The following is a 20,892-nucleotide window of genomic DNA, read 5'->3' as shown; positions in this document are numbered from 1 at the left end:
CTTTAAATAGCTTCTCTTCAAAATATGTAAAATGGATAAAAATGAGAAGCTACTAGAGATTGTATGATTTTTCCATTTCCAATTTTCCCATTTTTAATTCAAAAGAATTAAATGTTTCAGTTATCTACTTGCTTAATATAGCAAAAAGTGTAATATGATAGTTAAGAAAGTTAATGCACTCTTAGGCTCTATCAAGAGACATAGCATCCAAGCTTAAGAAGTTAGTCCTGCTGACTCTGCCTTGCTCAGAACATCAATTGGAGGATTGTTCTCCATTCTGGGTCTCTTTCAATTAGAAAGAACCTAGAGGAAATCCATCAGAATGAAAGGTTTTGAGTTCATCATATGAGGATCATTTGAAGTAATTGAATTTGGCCAAAAGAAGGAGAGCTATCGATGTATCTGCAGGGCTGTCTTGTGAAGGGAGAATTAGTTGGCTTGGTCTTAAATAGCATTGCTAGGAATAAAGTTAATTTAGATATATGTAAGGAAAAGCTACTGGAAAGCAATGGGTTCTCCTTTATAAAGGCTTTCAAGGAAAGCTGAAAAGACCACTGTCAGATATGTCAATAGGAAGGCTTTTTAATCAGGTATATTTTGGACTAGTTTATTATTAAATACTTCCTATGTGCCATATACTTTGTTAAGCCCTTGAAATACAAAGCAAAAAACAAAAACAAAAAAGCCCCCAACAATTCCTTCTCTTCAGAATTTGTCTATAAAGGGAAAAGAAAACATATGGTTTCCTTTTGATTCAGAACTCTATTGAATTCCCTTAGCACTAAGAAGATATGAAAAATTTAGATGAAAATTTCCTAATTTTTCTGTAAAACCTATCTAAGAAGGCTCTTTACAGCATTCTTCTAACATGATTAACTCAATGTACATAACTTCCTTTACTTTTAACTTTTTTGTATTTGTAACATGCCCAGATGCTTTTAACCTGCTTAAATCTTTTTGCACAAATTAAATCTCTAAATTTTCAAAAGCATAAAAAAAAAAATCAGATATCCAAAAATGTCATGCTTTTTTCACTCAAAGTTCTTAATTTTATGAAGTAGAAAATATACTGGGAATTTCTTATTCTCGATGCCCATCACAAAGGCGGTTCGTCACGGAGGTATATGGTGCTTAGTCAATTTAGCAAATATGCAATTCCAGTCATGTTATTTCAGTTTAGATCTATTACCCCCCAGTGTTTGGTAGTATGACATCACTCATCCCTTGAATTGGGGCAGTGACCACTGAGGAACGGCATAATTAGACAAATCACTCTATCAAGTGAAAACAGCCATGTCCCACAAAAAAGAAGTGCAGCCCAATGGATATATAACCAACCCTGGAACAAAGGAGACATCAGTTCAAGCCTTGCCAGTGACATATACTGGGCTAAGTGTATGGCTTTGGGTTAGTTATTAAATCTCTAAAGTGTTTTCCCAGGAGTCAACCTATATTGAGGTAAAGGGTTTCCCCTCCCCTATCCATTAAAATTATTTTCATATAATAAAATTAGAACCTGTTATACAGACTTGTTTGGCAATACTAATGTTGTTTAGTTGCACTACCCAACTGTTCTTGGAGAAGTGACCTCACACTAATACCCAAAACTGTATGTTGAACTGATTTTTACCAGTTTCAAAGTAAAAAAGTAGGCAAGTTGTTTTGTATTAGAAATAAAACACCATTTTTTTTTTCAACATACAGGTAAATTTTGGAAAAAAAATCTAAGGCTTTAGGTAAAATGCAAGTAAGATGTAAATAGTTTTATGACATTCATTTGTTAAGTTACCTAGTATTTCATCATTAGTATATTCTGTAAGCCAAAGGTATAGATTCTGCTCAGTTTCTAATTAACTTGTTAGTACTTCTGACACTTTTATTAAGGAATTTTTTTTTAAAATAGGAATATTAAATGCTATTAAAGGAGCAAACTGTCCAAAGTTTGATTTATTCTTTAATATCACAGCTGTACAACTTTCATACATACAGAAGGAAATGCACATTGGTTTCACAACGGCATTTGGCTGCATTTCCGATTATAATACAGTAAGTGCAAGTCCACTCAGAAATTTACATTTATACACTTATACAAATTAAAGATTGCTACACTATTATTTGTGACAGTATAAAGCTTGATTTTTTTTGTGTGTGTATTTTAAGAGTTCCACTGTTAGATCACTTTCTGGTTAAATATAAAATGTACTCAATCATTTTAAAATGGCCCCTTTGGGATGAGCCAGTATATAAAATATTGTCATGTAAAATTTAACCATTTTCTCTTTTAAAAAATAATCTTTTAACCCTAAACTTTTGTTATAGAACTGTTATACTGACACGTACTATAGTAGCAAGAGTCATTTTTTAACATCACATTGGGTATTTTTAAAAATGCAGCAGGCTGTATGTTTATTCAAATACAGCCATCTGGCTAAACGTTTTCCAATTTTTTTGTTAAGGTAAATAATATTTTCCTTAGATAAAAAATTGGCTTTATGAAATTATTTTCTTTCATCTATATTTTAATGGGCTTAAGTGCTTCCCGGTCACGAAAAGAAATCTGAGCCTTTTGACTCACTTGGGTGCTTAATCCAAATCTATTTTTGGAGTTAAAAAAAATGTTGATCCACAGACCACTTCTTGGTTCAGATGTACCAAATGAAAACAAAACAAACAAATCACTGCCATCCCTATAACAGGAATGGTTTATTTTCTAACTTTCTTTAAAAATATACATTTTACAATCCTTGTACCTCCACAAAGGTGGTAAAGGTAATAAATACACTGGTTTGTTTTATTCTTTTCCTTCACTATTATAAAATAAATGTCTACAAACTACCTGTTATAAGCTCTTTCTTTTTTGGATTTCTCCAGTGCTTTGTCCATTGTTTTCTCATTTTCCCCTCTACATTTGGGACAGTACCATTTGCCCTTTGGTTTATGATTAAGTCCTACACATGAGAAGTGAAACCACTCAATTGGGCATTCATCATTATCACAACCTATCATTTCTCCATAGGAGACTTGATTACATAAGCAGTATGTTGGTTCATTTGGATCAATAGGAAGGTCTGCAGGGGAGGCCTCCCTCTCTGCTTTGGCCTTGGATCTCTTCTTTTTCTTTGAAGTTTTAGCTTTTTTCTCCTTTGGAGTTCCTGAGGTGATATCGTCATGATCGTGATTATTAGAAGCATTCTCTCGGTTCTCATTGTTGCGCTGCCGCCTAGATCGCTTATTATTAGGCTTTTCAGTTTGAGTGATTGTCTCATTCTTAGACTTATCCTGGCTGGTTTTGCCACTATTGCCCATGGTGTCATTAGTCTCTTGACAAGTCTCAAAAAGTTCCACATGACTGTCAACTTGCCTGGTCCGATTCTCAACTAATTCCACCATTTGGCTAACAATCTGGATCTTTTCATCTCCAAGTTCCTGGCTCCGAATTAATGCTCTTTGAATGCAGTGTAAAACTCTCCTCTTCTGTACTGAGTCAGTCTCTCGTTTGAACTTCTCATAATATTCATCCAACTCCTTTAAGATTTCTGCAATGGAAAATAACATTATATTTATACTACAAAAAGTATTTATACTCTCTATTTGGACTGAAACAAGTCTTCATTATAATCTCTCATAGTATAAAAAGGGTAACTACAAAGGAAAATGCTAGAATCTAGGAATATAAATACCAGCAAATTTCAGATTTAGCAACTTGCCACTTAAAACATTCCGAATAACTTTATAAGTACAAAAGATGACATTTTTGGGGACTGCTAATTAATAGAAAAACTTCCTAACAACAAGTATTTGATGCCAGACCTTACTATTTTCTAGTAAATTAAATGTTATTCCAGGTAGTTCCATGACTTAATGCTTTTGTTTAATTTATAAAAATGACTGAGTTATTCCTCTATCTGTGAGTTTAAATAAAGCTCGAGACAGAAACTAAGTTTTTGACTAATCTACTTTCATCTGAGTAGCTCTATCTTTATACAGATGAAAAAAAAGTGGCCACAATATGTGGAAATAATCTGAGAAAATAAGTACAATGTGGTACACAATAAGCAGTGGGTAGGAGCCAGGAGATCTAGGTCCTAATTTTGGTTTTGCCAACTATGAGCTATATTAGACTATAACAACAAAACTAAAGTTATTTTAATATTTTATTAAGACTCATTTAAAAAATTTTTGATAAGATAGGACATGGGTTAGGGGGACAATAAAAGACATGCTGTGGTATATTTCTTTCCTTATGCACAAGTAATTAAATTAATTTACAGATAACATTTTTATCCCCAAGTCTAACAAGGAGTAATGTGTCCATTATACAGATTAAAAAAAAAAAAAAAGTCAAATTCAACTACTCCATCTCAGGACTCAAGATTCAAATAGTTATGGGGAGTTTCCCCGCACTGATTCACCTTCCCCCAACATTAACACAAAAATGTAGCCCTAATACTAAATTTAAACTTTTCAGAGAACGTACTAACAAGTGGTATACTTAGTTGTTGTTTTTTAAAAATGCATTTGGGGAACATAACTATTTAATGAAATTATTTTACAGACATAATTGCTTTTAACTGTACTAAATGCAATAGAGAAATTAATCAGAATTGTCAAGTCTACTTTAAGTATGCAGATTAAAACTTCAAAAGTAGATTTTTCCCTATTCAGTACTATTAGGCTAAATGGAATAAAACTTTTCTCTGGAAAGTCTGCAGTCTTTTAAAATATTAGATTCCCCCCCCCCCCCCAAGTATACAAATATATTTGCATCAAGTCAAATGTTAAAATCCATAAAACGTAAATGTTATTTTCAAAATCTAAACTAGTTGTTAAAAAAATTAAAAAAACATTCTAACTTACAATAAAATTGTATTTCAGAATAACTTCTATTATTACAGAAACAGAGACAAAAAATAACTTGTCTTGCTATCTCTTTTGGCAATATCCCCAAATTGAAGTTCTGATATAAGTGGGAACTGTCTTTAGGAAACAGATTCATCTAGTCACCTCCTAATGCAGGCAAATACAATTGCAATTTTCATTAAAAAATGCAAAGTTAAAAGCAAATTTCCCATTTTCTACAAGTAGCATTATTCCACTGATTTGTAAAAAGCTTTTTGTTAATAGTGAAATTAAAAACTTAGTAGTATTTCAAAGAAATAGAGAGAAAACACAACTGTACTACTAAAATAAAATGTAATAACATAGCTATCTCAGTATATTTAAAAATATAATAAAAGTATTACAGAGAGAACCTGGGTTCTTATGGTGACTATTTATGAAATCTGGGGAAAGCCACTCAATGTTCCCTAATCTAAATTTCCTCACCTATAAATTGGAGGGTAATCAGCTAATTAGATACATATACCTTTTAGCTGTAAGTCTGACTCAGTAAAATATTGCTGTATTGGCCATCAGAGAATTAAGAGTCACTTGTACTTACTGATTAGTATATGATTCTCCACATACTTTTTAAAAAACAGGATAGTAAATAATTGGCAAGTTTCACTTGTGAGGGGGGGAAAATCCTACCCAACAGAATCAAGCACTAAAATCTACAAAATAGGAAGGTGGATAATGCCAAATAACATGGAAAAGTTGCAAAATTCATTCTTTTTATTGTCCTGACATTTCACCTTCGGGTTCTCAGAACTCTTTTAAGAAATTTCCTACTAAGATTACAGTAACATGGTCTTTACAATGCAGAACAATTTCATGAAGAATTTGGATTTAAGTTTAGTGTTGGTTAGTAAGTTCCAGAGATAGAAGGGAGAGGGAGGAAAAAGTCTCCAAATACAAAAAGACTTAAGTATGCAGTGAACTTTAAACATACACAGACACACCAGCTAATTACAAATAGATTACTTGTATTCATTAAGGCAAATCTTCTACAATCAAATTAACATCTTAACCTATTTTGAGGAGTTCTCTATTTTTGAAAAAAAAAAAAAAAGAAACTTAAAATCTTTAAAAATATAATTGGGTTAGCTTGTCCTCTAAGCACAAATTAGTGCATTTTCTTTATGATCAATGAATGACATGTAAAGCAAGATATATGACAACACATTACTACATCATTAAGCTTTCATTTAATCTTAAAGGCAAACTTAGCCCAATCAATTTAATTTGTCAAATGTGCCAATATCTCAATCGCAGAATGTTATTTGACATTTAATCTCAAGTTCAAAGAGGTAAAGTGATTTGCACTTAAGCTTTATATTCACGTCCAAGAAAAGTAAATTATCATCATCAGGAAAAAATATCTACTTTTTACGAGTCACAGTACGGTTGAAAGCTTATAGCTTTTATAGCTTATAGCAGCATTTAAGGATTTTAAATTGCATAGTTCAAAACCTACCACAGAAAATGACACCATGACTCCGACAAGCAGTCCGATCTAAGTCAGTGGGGCTAATTAATAAATATGGAATAGTGACACTATTTGTCACTATTCCAAAGCAGAACTATTTACTTCATTGGACACAACTACCAGCACCACCTCTTTTTGGTCTCAGAAAGCAGTTGCAATCAGTTGAGAATAGTGTTTTTGGAGTGGTGATAAGTGGATGTTCTCTGAGAAAGCAACCTGCACCGCCGTCTCTTTCGACAGATCCATGGTCTCACAGATTATGCCCTTGGTGACTAACCAAATCAAAGGTTGAGGGTGGCTTGGTGGCACAGTGGGGCAGCTCCATTTCTGGATCGAAGGATTCGAAGACCTTAGGGAGAACTTCTTCCACCCACCCCAGGACTTAGGGGACTCTAGGCCGGCCCAAGACCCGCCCGCTGCCGATAGCTAATCCTATTCCGACACAGGTTCACCCGGAAAACACAGTAGAGGAAAAGCTTCGGGACAAACAGAGACGATTAAGGAGCAGCCAGCCCGGTAAGGCATGCCAGATCGTTACAAAAACCCCTTGGCAAGAGGGCTAAGTCACAGCCGGTACCCAGAATCTCCTCCCCGCGTTTCAACACCTCCTCCCCCCGGCTAGTGATGTGCGCGCGCGCGTGCTAGCCCACACCAATAGGCCTCGCCGGGCACTCACTTTTCCCACGCTGCACCACAGGCAAGAAAGCGCTTCGGTCCCTTGCGCGAGGAGCGCGGGTCTGTCCCCAGGGCCCATGCGAGCGGCGGCGCCCACCACTGGGTGAGTGACGAAACCTGTGGCGAAGGAGGAGGAGGAGGCAAAGAGAAGAGGCCGGCTCCCTCGAGCATCTTGGACCTGACGCGACCCACCCGAGGCTTGCCAGAACTCCAAACCGTCTAAGTGCTCCACCTAACCAAGGGGAATATCCCGAGCCCTGGCCCAGGGGAGTGGCCAGAGGTACAGTCGCCACCAACCGCTACCCCCGCCCACCTTCCCGTGCTCTAACGGCCGGACATGACACGCAGCCATTGTTCCCGGCCGGAAGCAGCCGGAGTTCTTTGGTGTCCTAGGAATGGCGAACTTAAAAATCTGACCTGGGCCGGAATCCGTCCAACCCCTCCCGGACTGACCAATGGGGACACAGTTTTCAGGTCAGAACTGCTCCACCTCTCCTCCGCCCCACCCTGTGCCCTCCTCCTCCTTGAAAGAGAGGGCCTATCAGAGTGGTAAGTGAAGGAAGGCTTAGGCTCAGGGACCCGCCCTTCCAAAGGGAAAGCTCCAATCCACGGCCAGATGCAGAGGGACTGGCACAGCCCGCGGAGCCCAAACTACCAATCTGAGGCTGGAGGCAAGAGGACTTCGAGATATTCAAAGCAATCCGACCTCTACACTCCTCCCCGCTTTCCCCCCAAATCCCCCTCCGCCCTAGCCGGGAGAAAAAAAAAAAGGAAAGCGGCGGAAACTGAGAGCGAGGCAAGTCACTGGGCACAACCCACCCCCTTCATCCCAGGGACCAATAGCCCGGCGGTGAAGTGATAAGGACATTCCATGGGGAACGTCACGGCCAATTACTAAGAGGCTGAGGCGGGGACGTTCCGCAATATGCTAATAGAGTGAGCTATAAAATTCGCTGCGAAACTGACTATCCGGCAGAGCGCACAGGGCGCCTTCAAACGAGGGGGTCTCGGTTCTTAGGGGGTAAGCCGCTGCTTTCCCCGCCCTCCCCCTCCCCGCTCCCTGCAGCACAGCCCAGTAAACCGTAAACATTAGAAAACTAAGAGTGAGGCTCTTCTGTCACAACCGATCCCACCACAACCTCCACCATGGCGAGTGACCTCCGAGAAAAGTTTCCCCAAAAGCAAACAATTCCCTACGGGCATTCCCTGTACCCCCTTTCCCCAACACACTTCTTACATATAGATCTGTAGAGACTCACACATTCAACCCCCCTGCTATCTTTCTACGTGTCTTAACCTCTTCCCTGCTTCCTCGTGAGCACAATATGGATCCGCGATTTCCTCGGCTTCCCTCCCACCCTCCTCCCCCATTACATGTACGTACACACACACACACACACACACACACACACACACACTCTCTCTCTCTCTCTCTCTCTCTCTCTCTCTCTCTCTCTCTCTCTCTCTCTCTCTCTCTCTCTCTCTCTCTCTCTCTCTCTCTCACTCACTGCATAAAACCTTTCCTTCAGACCCTCTGCAAACTACACCCAGCAAGCCTTTCCCAAGCAGCTTGGTCTTAGTAAGTCTGCACTGAAGAGGAGGAAGTGCAAGAGGGGGGCTGGAGGAAAAGGTGGCAGAGACCGTGCAGTACAGAGTATGTTATTCCCCCTTTACTTTATGTAACACTTAGGTTTAAAGACCACCCGATGGGTTGGTGATGGGGGTGGGGGATATCGGGGGAAGAGAGAGGAGGAGGATGGAGGTGCGGGCATTTCTCAGGAGGGACGTAGCCCTGGTTTGGACTAGACAACCTTGCCCAACAGCAGCAACCTCTCCTCGAACAGCCTCTTTACTATCAGCCTCTGTCTCTACTGCTACTACAGCCATAATGAACACTACATTCCTCAATGTTGTGGTGTAATCTGTGTCCAGCCTGCACTTCCCCCTTTGCTACCCCCTATTAAACACACACACATACACACACACACACCACACACCCCAGTACACACTACCTAACCATCACCCCTCTATAGAAAGAGCTGTTCTTGTAGTCTAGCTTAAATTAAGATCTTTCTTTCTCTCCTCCTTCTTTCTTGTCCCATGTTTTACACAGAAAGACCTTGGTGAATAAAAGAAGCTGAAGACCTTTTGTTCCGCCCCATGACAAGAGCTACCGCTGCAGATCCCCCTGTGCAGCTCTCTCCAGCTCAATAACATTACTTGCCCCCTCAGCTTCGGCCACCCCTAATGAAAATTCAACTACCCTTCTTAACCAGGGGCCGAGAAGAGGAAGGTGTAAGAGACTAGGAAAGGGTAGGAGCATTCACACAATCACACATACACTCAGATGAGCTAGGGGAAAAAAAAAGAGGGACCCGACCAACCGCCCCATCCATCACCCCCAGCTCTTACCTTGGTATTTCGCGTCTATTTCCCTCATCAAGGAGACGTTTCTCTGCAGATCGAAAGGCAGGGACTCGATGGAGTCCAGATAATCCTCCACATAGTTCACCAGGTGAATCTGCTCCCCGTTTGCAGGACTCAACATGGTTCACCCGAAAGGTCCCCGGCGACTCTGCACTGCTTTCCGCTTCCTCCACCCCCCCACCCCCCGCCCCCCTAAAAAAATAGCACTGCAAAATGCAAAGCTCTTTCGCACTCCTACCCCCCACCCCCCGCGGTCTCCGGCTCTCAGCCCCCCAAGAAAGCTACATCTGCTGCTGCTGCTCCGTTTCCCCTTCCTCCTGCGAAACGGAGAGAGACCGAGGAGAGACACCTCCCCCCAGGCCCCCCCTCCCCGCCTATTCGGCGGCGGAGAGATCGACTGTCGCTCCGGTAACTCGCACACAGGAGCTGTAAGAACAAGCTGAGGGTCGGCTGGGGAGGAAGGGAAACGGAGAGGCGGAGGGGTGGGGGTAGAGAATTAAAACAACCGCACAGGCCCCCCCTCCCAGATGGTAGGGGGGAGGAGTGGAGGGGGGAGCCGAGCGTACGAAGCGCGCACACACACCCAGAAGGGAGGAGAGAGGAGTAGCAGCAGCGAAGCCGAGTTGCCTTCTATGTATTTGTGCGTGTGTGTGTCTGTCTTTCTCCCTGCCAGTACCGGCTCCGGTTCCGGGTCGGTAAGGAGGAGGAGGGAGGGGAGAAACACAGCACAGCCTTCTCGCCACTCGATGCGCCGTACTTATCCAACGTGGAAAACCCAAATACCAGTTTCAAACACTTGGGAAACATTCAGCCCCGCCACGCATGGCGCATGCGTGTCCCCTTCCCCCTCCCTCTCTCCCTCTTCCCCCTCCCATCTCCTTTCCACTCCCTCCTCCCACCCTGAGGCCCCCTCCCCCCTCCCTTTCCGGGGCAACGGCAGCCCCGCCTCCTCCCGGCCTCCCTCTCTACCCTCACGATGCATAATGGGGGGCGGTGAGGATAGCTCGGGCTCCTCCAGGGCCTGTGTTCAGGTTGGAAATTTGGGGTTTCTAACCTGGGGCTTGTCTGTGTATCTGTATGACAGTGGGAACGGGGGTCGGTAAGAGGGCAATGAAACCGAGCGATCCTAGGGCTAGGCGGCGGCCGACTTGAGCCACAAACTTTATTGAGACTTTTGGGCTAGGAGGCCAAATTGAGGTGGCGGCGCTGACAGCCCGCCTAGGAGCTGGAACAGTCGCGCCCTCCCACATGCTAGCTCCGCCCCTGACCGGGCTGGCTAAACTGCGGAAGCAGCCCCGCCACAGCTACTACCAAGTGCGTGAACGGCCCCGTTACTTCCCCCTTAAACTATCCCCAGCATCTCCTCCCACTCCGTAACGGTGTATAAGTATGACGTTATCAAGAGTGGCGACTCCAGGAACCAATCTGCCATTCTCCCTCAGCCACACAATCCAATCAGAGAGAAGGATCGAGAGAGGGCGGGGCGAACGCCGACAATTCATTTCAGGATTTTACTTACTGGAGCTCCGGGTCCTCGGTAGGGCGGAGGTTAGGGGATGAAGTGGGGAGTTTGGTGAGGAAGAATTGTCAAGAGTGTACATGCGCACCACGAATTGGTAACGGGAGTGGGGATAAGGGGGAGGGGAGAATGTATGTATGTCCTTTCCCTCTTCGAGAGCCGGACTACCATTCCCAGCCTTCCGGATGACTTGTGCGCTTGCGCAGTTTCCTGCCGCCCTCCCTCCCGCCGTCCCTTTGTGTCTTTCTCCGGAGTTCAGTTTCGAACGCTCTAAAGACAAAGGGTCTTGGGAGTTTGCTTGTTCTTTTCCAAAGAGGGGAGGAAAGAGCCGAACAAGAATCACTTAGGAGACCTCCACCATACCCCTTGGCTGGCTAACCACTATCCCCCATTTCCCCTATCTAGCGTCTCTCCCAATTGCCAGCAACCCCTATGTCCCTAACAAACTCTATCTCCCCCACCTCCCCCGAACTTATCTTGGCCTCTCTTTTTCTAATCATGAGCCTTTTCTTTAGGGATCTGCAAACCCCTCAGTCCTCGATCCCTCCTACTTAAAGCCTCGAAAATTACCAATCCTTTTTCTTCACCGAAATCCCACCTCCCAATCAAGTAAGTAAACCGAAACTAGCTGCACCCCCAAACACTCGATTCTGTTTCCCCAGATCCTCTTGCCTTTTTGCTCCCTATTCTTCCTTCCCTACCCCCCACAAACTCCCGGATTTAAGGCTTTTTGAAAAGCTTAGGGGTTGATCAACCTCGTTGCCAGGACAACCAGAGACTGGAGAGGGTGAGCGGGCGCCGAAGCCCGGCCCCGCCCCTTCCCTCCCGGGTTGAAATTCCACGCCCATCCCTCCTTCCCTCCCTTTCCCTCTCCTCTCCTCCCACCCCAGCTTTTTTTTTTTTTTTTTTTTTTTTTTAAGGGGAGAAGCTTTCAAGTCTTCCACTGCTTTGCTAGTCTCCTCCCAACACTTTTACGTTCGCTTTCGTTTTCTTCGTTTTAGGGCTATCACGGTCTTTGTTTTCTGGGGGGAAAATCCAAAAAACAATCATTTAAAATGTATCATCGATGTAGCAATGGGAGCTGTGACTACGAGGGGAGAGTCAACTAATGGAAGTATTTGTAGATAGCACACTCCCTCTTAACTCTGTGACTTCTAAGAGTCCACTTCTGGTTCACAAACTACTGTATAGTAGCTGAACAGAATAATAAAACTGCTTAACATCTTTTAGTTACCCTGGTTGCTTCTTGCTTTGTGTACTGTCCCTCTTACTTGGTTAAGTGGAGAAAGGTCTTGGATTTATTTTCCCTTTAGAGAAACTGTTCAAAAGTGATTTAATCTCTTCCCCCTTCCCCATCTCTCTCTGTCCCTGTCTTTGTCTCTCTGTCTGTCTCTCTTCTTCCCTCCCTTCCTCCCTCCTCTCTAACTTTTTTCCTCTCTCTTCTCTTCCCACCACTTTCCCTTTTTTTCAGCCCCCTCCACTCTTTCCTCTCCCTTCTCTCCTTCTGGCTCGCTTTTTAATATTTGTAGGTACCTGTTTTTTCATTTCAGCATTATTTTCTCTTTTTTACTATGCCAGGCATCCAAGGAAAATCTATTAACATCCCCTAGTCCTGAAATTGCTCTTAAATTTACAGTTCTGGTGGTTTAATATGAAATGTCTTTTAAAAAAAATTACGGGGATCCTTATGTTGTGTAGAAATCTGGATGTTTTGTTATAGAGAGGAATGACCTGGTGAAATTTAAGAGATGATGTAAAAAATTACCCTGGCATGGGTTCTGTCAATAAAAAGTTATTTTAAAAAAGAATTTAAGAGATGGTAATTTTTTTTTCAAGAGGTACTTAAGCAAGTATCTTGTGAGATTTATTTTCTGTAAATAAAACTTGCTTGAGATATACTGTGTTTCCAAAGGAGGGATTTCCAAGTTGCTGTAAATGTTGAGGTATTCATTGCTACCCTCAGGATCAATTAAGTAGTTTTTAAACCACTGAGTGCAACAATTTCATATTGAAGACTTAAAAAAAAAAAAAAAAAAAAAAAGACAACTGGCTATTTGCTTGGTAGTTGGAGAAAGATTTTTGTTTCCTTTCCTTACAGGTTTATACTTCTTTTACATTTGGCTCAGCTTAAAATGAAACCATGTAGACATATACAGAGTTCTAGACTTCACTTCAAGCTTACATTCAACATTACTTCTTTCCTATATTTGATTTTAAAAGTAAAATAAAGAAGTTTCTATTAACCCATTTACAAATATATCCATGCTTCTCCATCCTTAAAAAAAATCCTTACTTGGTCTATGTCTAATAGCTATATAACACCTCAGTTAAGTGGCTATACTTTTTAAGAAAGCTGTTCACCCTGGGCATATCCACTTCCTCTCTTCTCACTTGATGCGAAATCTTCTGCCATCTGGCTATCCATTTTATCAACTAAAACTGATTTCTCTAAAGTTACCAGTGATGTATCTCTTAATGGTGAAATATAATAGCTTTTATTAGTCCTCATCCTTGACCTTTCTGTAATCTTTTACAATGTCAGTCACTCTTTTTTCCTCAATAACCTTTTGTCTCTTAAGTTTTTTTGACACTGCTTGCTCCTGGTTCTCTTTCCTGTCTTGTCCTCTTTCCTTTTCATTCTTTGTGGAACTACATCCAAATCAAATCTACCTACTCTAGGTGATTCCTATAGTTAGATTCTCTTTTCTCTCTCCCAACCCTGGTTAATCTAGGTTTGTAAACTTTTCCCCAAAGGATATGTGTGTATGTATTTGTATGCACTTGTATAATTAGTTTCCATTATAATCCTATTATTTTTATCCTCACTACTAGAAGGATCAATGACACAAAGTTAACCTGTTTTCTCTACTAACTCACTGGCTGAGTTCATGAGTTCCCACAGGTTCAAGGATCATCTCTAGGCAGACAGTTCCCAGATTTGTATATAACAGGCTCTTTTTCTCCTGAGCTATGATCCCAAATCATCACCTGCTTTTTAAAAACCTTGAATTGGTTGTGTTGTAAACATCTCAAACTCAACATATTGAAAACAAAATTCATTATCTTCCTTTCCAAATCTTCTCTTCTTCCTAACTTCCCTATTACTATCAAGAGCACCACTGTTCTGACAGTTAACTAAGATCAAAACTTGAGCTTCATTCTCAACTCCTCACTGATAAATTATCTATCTATTGTCAGGTCTCATGGTTTCCAATCACCACCCTGGTATAGGCCTTCATCAGCCTCACTCCTGGACTATTGCAATAGCCTTCTTGTTGGTCTCCCAGCCTCTCTTTATATTATGCCCTTCCATGGAGGTCACAATCCAGCAATACTTACCTTCTTGTTATTACTTGCACATAGCACTCCATCTTAAACTACTAACTGCCTAATGGGTTCTTCAACTCTACATATCCAAAACACAACTCATTTAGTTTGCTTTCAACTGCTCCCTCTTTTCAATTTCTCAATCATAAATGTCATCCTCAACTCCTCACTCATACTCACTTCACATATCCAGTTGGCTGTCAAATTTGTCATTTCTTCATAACATCTCCTATATAATATCTCCTTTTCATTCACACACCCACCACTTTTATCACCTCACACCTGGATTGTTGACAATACCTTTTGGTTGGTCTTCCTGTATCCAGTCTCTCCCAACTCTAGAACATCCCCCTCTTAGCTGCTAAAGAGGTCTTAAAACACGATCTGATGATGTCACTTACCATACGCAATAGATTGCAGTAGCACTTTGTTATCTCTAATACATATTTAAAGTTTTTCAAAATCTGGCCCTTTCTACTTGTCCACTTTTCTTAAATTTCACTCTCCTTCAATTTTATAATCTAGAAACACTGACCTTGCTGTTGCTTGAGCTGGATATTCCACTCCCAACTCAGTACCTTTTCATAGGAGTTTCATCTTCACCAACTCCTTCTGGCCTTTTCTCTGTATCCTGTATTCTTAGCACAGTGCTTGGCACAGGATTATTCCTTAATAGATACTTTTTTTTGCCTAATAGACTAGTACTCTAGTAAGTGGTCAACTGGAACTTTTATTCACAACTATTTCAAGAAAAGAACACTTTCCCATTTAAAAATGATCTATCTATTAAATAAACCTGGGTCCATTTTCCATTTAAAAATTAACCAAGAATTAAAATATAGAGTAACTTTTTAAAATCTTTTTTAAAACAGCATTTTATTGTTCCAATTACATGTAAAGAAAGTTTTCAGCATTCATTTTTGTACAACTTTGAGTTCCAAATTTTTCTCCTTCCCTTCCTTATCTCTCTCCTCCCCCATACGGCAAGCAATCTGATATAGGTTAAATGTGTGTAATTTAAAAAACATTTCCATATTTATCATGTTGTCCTAGAAAAATCAGATCAAAAGGGAAAAAAAAACACAAGAAACCAAAACAAGCAAAAAAAAGAAAAACCAAAGAAAGGTGAAAATACTATGCTTTCATCTGAATTCAATCATCATAGATCTTTCTCTGTATGCAGGTGGCTGTCTCCATTACAAGTCTATGGGAATTGCCTTGAATCACTGCTTTATTGAAAAGAGTCAAGTCTTATCACAGTACATCATCACATAATTTTGTTACTCTGTACAGTGTTCTCTTGGTTCTGCTCACTTCATCAATTCATTTTTCTTTCATCATTTCATGATGTTGATCAATTCATTTAAGTCTTCTGGGCTTTTCTGAAATCAGCCCATTAATCATTTCTTATAGAGCCATAATACTTCATTACATTCATATATTGTAACTTCTTCAGCTATTCCCCAACTAATGTACATCCACTTGATTTTCAGTTTCTTGCCACAAAACTGACTGTCTCAAACATTTTTGCATATGTGGGTCCTTTTCCCTTTTTTAATAGTCTTTTAAAGATACAAACCCAGTAGAGACACTGCTAGATCAAAGGGTATGCACAGTTTGATAGTCCTTTGGACAGAGTTGCTCTACAGAATAGTTGAATCAGTTCACAATTCCACAACAATATATTAGTGTCTCAGTTTTCCTATATTCCCTCCAACATTTACCATTATCCATTCCTGTCATCTTAGCCAAGAGATTAACATAAAAAAAATTTTATTTTTCCAACTACATGCAGAGATAGTTTTCTATATTCATTTTTGTAAGATTATGAATTTCAATTTTCTTTCTCCCTCTCTCCCTCACTTCTCCCTTCCTGAGGACAGTAAGCAATGTGATATAGGTTATATAGGTATGTAGATTAGATTAACATTTTTGTTAGAATGATTATTTTGTCATGTCTTCTTATAATATTATTGTAGTTATTATCTGTTATATTATGAGAGCTGACTTTAAAACCAAGAAGACTGGGATTCATTTCTGGCAAGTTTTTGTATGCTGTCTTTGTGATTCTAGGCAAGAATCTTTCAGTTCTCCAGACAGTTCACTAAAATTTCAGGGAAAACACCCAATCTATTTTGGAAGACAGAAGATTCCTCAAGAAGTACTTTATTCTAAAGACATCACAGGTCCAGTTACCATCCTATTATTTTCTAATAATACCCACCACTTCCTTTGGCTTCATTCAGAAGTTTTATTCTTTGCCACATAATATAATATAGTATGGACTTTAGTTGAAGAGATGTCATATATCTATTTGAAGCTCATAACATACATGTGGTTTAAGTGCAGCCTAAAACATTGAAATGTAAGCGGGAAATATCCAACAAAATAAACAAAAATAAAATAAAACATTGATAATGCTAATATGTAGTTTTCTAAGTCAATATGCTGCTCATGGAAATCATTATATATGGCTTAGAGACGCCTTTTCTGTTTGGGTTTGACCAGCTGCATTGGATCATGGTTATTCTTTAAATGAAATAAAAGGTTTAAGCTAGTTTTAGTTCAATGTACAAGGCCCTATACTTGTTCCTATCAAGACAAAACGATAATCCCTGTCCTTAAGAAGCTTACTTAATTTATATTGAAAAGACATAACATTTACACAGATTAAAAAACAAGATTATTTGAGATTACCAACATTAACTAAATCTAAACAGGAATGGCTATTTATGAGAAGAGGTAACTTTGAAGTAGAACACTGAAGGAAGTTTAGAATTTTGAGAAGTCATGAGCAAATGCCTTTCAGGTATAGATGTGAACTATCATGGAGCTGGGAAATAGAATGTTGAGTTGGGGAATACAACCACAAGTAGGCCAGTTTAATGTAAAATATAAGACATTTTAAAAGAATTCAAACCTCTTCAAATCATTCAATCAATGAAGGTCTGTGAATTTTGCTTTTTGGATCCTATTACAAAAGTTAAAACTTTTTGAAAAATGATATTTCTAGACTAAGCCATTCTTTAAATTAAAGCAAAATTTGCTTTAAGTTAAAGCAAAAATACATGTAAAAAATTTGTTTTTGAAAAGTTTGAAAAAAACGCAAGAATAAAAATAGAATAATCTATCCGAAGCTTAAAATTCCTTAAAACGCATTATTCTTTGCTTTGGTATTTGCTAAAATTTTGGCTGAAAACCAGATGATGAACCAGATGTAAGTATATGAAAATACTTAAACTACCTTAATAGTCAATGTTTTGCTATCACTAAAAAATATTTGTGAAGGACTGGTCCTTTCAAAAGACCTTAGAAAAAAAAGCCCAACTGCTACCTGAACACAGATTTCATTAGACAGTTTTAGGAAGACAGTAAAATCCATTCTTGAAAAAAGTAATTATTTTCTCTGACCAATTCAAATATCAACCATATGACTACCATGTATGGAATTTGATCTTGGTTCTTCTGAATTTGTAATCAAAGTTCTTTACATTTTTGATTAAGCTTCAAATATTCAGATTGCAAAGATAATATAACTTTTATCTGTGTATCTGGGTCAGAATTTTCTTTATAAATTGTGATTTTACAGACATTTCACCTGCACAAATGATTACATTTATGCAAGATTAATTCAGAAAGCTTTCAAAAAACATATACTGAGTTCTTACTATCTTCAGAGAACTGCTAAAGTCTAAGAGGAGCATTCAGAGTTTACATTCTATAATACTGAAATATACTAAAAGTGAGAAAATTATAAACCGACAAAATCAAATTACTGTATTGAGTACAAATGTATACCTATGTACTATACAGAAAGAATTACAGTATGGAATTAGGATTAATTTTAAAATGTCTTGCATTGGAGAATCAAATGCTAGTATTTACCCAGTGCTATTAATTCAAATTGTGACTCAGTGTTCTAAATCTTAGAGTACTTAATCTGTTTTTTCATAATACTTAATTTGGTGACATCTTTTTTTTCCCCCTGGAAAAAGAAATAAAGGAATCAGTGATCCCAAGGATTTGGGCTTTCTTAGCATTTGGAGGAAATACTTATGTTATCATAGTTTAGCATTCACTTCTGAAACAGTATGATGAGAAAACAAAGACATTTTTTTAGATGTCACTGAAAAGTCTCACTGGGGAGAGGTAGAGCGTTGAGACTTTGTACTTTGACGGTGGCAAGGGAAACTATGTACTAGGCATGAATCGGAATGGGATGGCTGGGAAACTGCAGGCACGTACTGGGTTGTGTTGTGAAGCTATTGACAATTTAAGCTTTTTAAACAGTTAAGAGTTAGTCAAATGTCCATTTCAAAATATACCTCAGAAGGGAGGGTGAGGGTTAAATTTAAAAGTGTCTTTTTAAAATCAATCTACCTGCACCGCCCATGCGCGAGAACAGAGTGATTTTGTAAAAGCTTAACAGTATCTTAGGTATTTAATTTGTGTGGAGGATTGAGGAGTATATTTAGTATATATGTGCTAAAAACCGCAGCGCTGAGATTTTAGCTCCGTAACCCTTTCTATTGTTGGGGCTTTTCTGGAGGGAGCAGAAGTAAACTACGCCCTATGGAGGAAAGGAGGCTCTTTTGCATCCGGCTCGCAAAAGTCAACGAAACAGAAGGCGTCCCGCAGTCTGACGGGCTCGTCCCAATTTCCTTCGGCGCTGCTTCTGGCTGATAGGGCCAGTCACTGTTGGGGGACTGTGGGCAGCCTTCCTGAGCCCCAATGCAATGCCCGTGGGCCTCTCAGTTCCATTCGCGCTGCGCTGGGGCAGAGCTTACCAACACATGCGCTTATTAGGAGAACGTGCTTCTTTCTTTGGGGAGGGGTAGACGTGGCTGAAGAAGGTGGAGAGAGGGAAGGAGGGTCTGGGACCACATCAAATCCCACCCCTTTCCGGCGCCCGCGCAGCCTTCTGGGGTTTTCCCCGACACTGTCCGGGCCCTCGGGACACCGCAGTTGTAGCTACAGTCGGAGGAAAGACTGTTCCCTCCTCCTGCTGCTGCACGTCCCCCTCACGTGGTTTCTAGGTTTGTCAGCCCCGCCCTACCCCTTCCAAGCGCTTTCCCTCTACACGCGGCTGCGAACTTGCAGCCCCACCAAGCAGAGGGCGGGATGTCTGGATAGCTGGGGCTGCTTCACTTGGGCCTCTTAGCTTCGCGGGCTAGAGCTCTCCCGGCCGGGGCGGCGCTTGGGGTCCGGCCTTGGGCGGGGAGGAGGCAGAAGGCCGCCCCCGGGGGCGGGCTGAGGGAGGAGGCGGCGGGCTTCCTGGCTAGTTCCACACCGCAACTGCTAAGTGGAGCCTACGGTGTCCGTGCTACAGCCGATCCTCTACGAACCTCCCGCGTTCTTCTTACTCCAACCCTGGCCGGCAGGATGCGAGGGTTGATGTCGCAGCCAAGCAGGCCGATCCTGTCTCCAACCTTGTGGAGACTGCGGAGCGCAGGCCGATGCCGGGTGCTGCCAGACCTCGCCGCTCTAGTCAGCTGGCGACTGGCAGGCTGGCCCTCCTTGGCCCGCTGCGTTTGTGTAGGCCGCGAGAAAGAATGGCAGCTGCCCCTAGGCCACGACACGGGCATCAAGATCTACAACAGTCTAACCCAAAGGAAAGACCCTTTAATCCTGCCCCGCCCGGAAGCAATTTCCTGGTAGCTCTGCCGATTCGTTACCGGAATTTGGGGACGTTCCCGAGGGCTGGGGAGGTGGGGTGGGAGGGAACAGGTATTAGAGGAAGAGCGAACCCACAGTTTCCAGGGGGGAAGTTAGCATATACTTTTATGCCTTCTGAATTTGCACAACTGGGGGATATATTATGTACCATTAGGTATATCTTACACCGAATTCGAAATTTTAAATTTACGATGTGAAATAATTAGGCCAAGTGTCGAGCAGCGTGGTATAATAGAATGTGAGAGTTTGGAGCGGGATTATCTCTCCCAGCTATTCCTCTGCAGGAGTCACAGCCCCCAAATACAAAAATACTTAGTAAATTCCTGTACCCAGATTAAGAACTCTTGTGTTAGTTACATATACAAGTTATTTTTCTTCTTGGAGTTTAGGAGAAGGCTACAGTTTTAGTTCCCTCATCTGTAAAGGGAAGAAATTAACTTAGAATCCTTTCTTTCCCAACTCTGGCCCTGTGTAAGAATTTGTTTCAAAATGGCACTGTATTGTAATGGCTACCTTGTAATTATGAATATAGTGTCGTTATTGAAAAGCTATTTCATTCAAAATGATGAATATTAACTTTGTTCACAGGTATAGTTGTGGGCCAACTGTTTATGATCATGCACATCTTGGGCATGCTTGGTGAGTTGTGGTACATTCTTTTTTGTTGCATTTAAGAAGAATGTTTCTACTTGTAGAAGTGCTTTTAAAATAGATTTGTCATTCTTTTAAAATAATTTTAATGTGCCTTGGTCAGAATCGCCAATTTATGTTATGAAGTTGAATAAATGCTCACTTTTCCCTTCTATCACAACCTGAAGACTCCAGAGATTTGAAAACATTTTATGAGTTGGAGGAAAATGGCCAGTCTAAGTATTCTGGCATTTGCTTTAATGTCAGCAAA

At 40.7% G+C, this 20,892-nt stretch overlaps 2 protein-coding genes across 6 annotated transcripts in view; one reads left to right on the top strand and one right to left on the bottom strand.

Moving 5' to 3' along the window:
- Nucleotides 1-1,941: 1,941 nt before the first annotated feature.
- Nucleotides 1,942-11,070, bottom strand: ING1 (inhibitor of growth family member 1). 2 transcript variants are annotated; one of them, XM_051984205.1, is made up of 2 exons: nt 10,989-11,070; nt 1,942-3,536 (listed from the first exon to the last, which is right to left on the bottom strand). In XM_051984205.1, exons 1-2 carry the CDS (start codon nt 11,068-11,070, stop codon nt 2,833-2,835), a joined length of 786 nt encoding a protein of 261 aa, XP_051840165.1. In that variant the 3' UTR covers nt 1,942-2,832. The 2 variants fall into 2 exon arrangements, with proteins under 2 accessions (XP_051840165.1, XP_051840164.1); XM_051984204.1 differs by lacking the exon at nt 10,989-11,070 and adding an exon at nt 9,455-9,649.
- Nucleotides 10,397-20,892, top strand: part of CARS2 (cysteinyl-tRNA synthetase 2, mitochondrial) — a 78,721-nt gene continuing 68,225 nt past the window's right edge. The window contains exons 1-2 of one of the 4 annotated variants that reach the window (XM_051984198.1): nt 10,397-10,500; nt 11,504-11,597. Coding sequence is in view for 1 of the 4 variants with exons in the window: in XM_051984195.1 (XP_051840155.1) it covers nt 19,698-19,969; nt 20,580-20,630 (323 nt within the window). In the remaining 3 variants the exon portion in view is untranslated. Of the gene's footprint in view, nt 10,784-10,993; nt 11,086-11,503; nt 11,598-19,463; nt 19,970-20,579; nt 20,631-20,892 lie in introns of those variants that run through there. The other 3 variants (XM_051984197.1, XM_051984199.1, XM_051984195.1) reach the window with 3 other exon arrangements.

Source organism: Antechinus flavipes, chromosome 3 (assembly GCF_016432865.1).
Source record: "Antechinus flavipes isolate AdamAnt ecotype Samford, QLD, Australia chromosome 3, AdamAnt_v2, whole genome shotgun sequence".
Classification (NCBI taxonomy): domain Eukaryota; kingdom Metazoa; phylum Chordata; class Mammalia; order Dasyuromorphia; family Dasyuridae; genus Antechinus; species Antechinus flavipes.
Note: the sequence above shows the minus strand (reverse complement) of the source record. Positions and strands in the feature narration are given on the sequence as shown.

What these genes read in the sequence shown, in the direction of transcription:
- ING1 (XM_051984204.1), bottom strand. Translation starts at nt 9,590, where the DNA reads ATGTTGAGTCCTGCAAACGGGGAGCAGATTCACCTGGTGAACTATGTG. An exon ending in AATAGACGCGAAATACCAAG is followed by an intron (nt 3,537 to 9,454) that starts GTAAGAGCTGGG and finishes TTTCCATTGCAG; the next exon opens with AAATCTTAAAGGAGTTGGAT.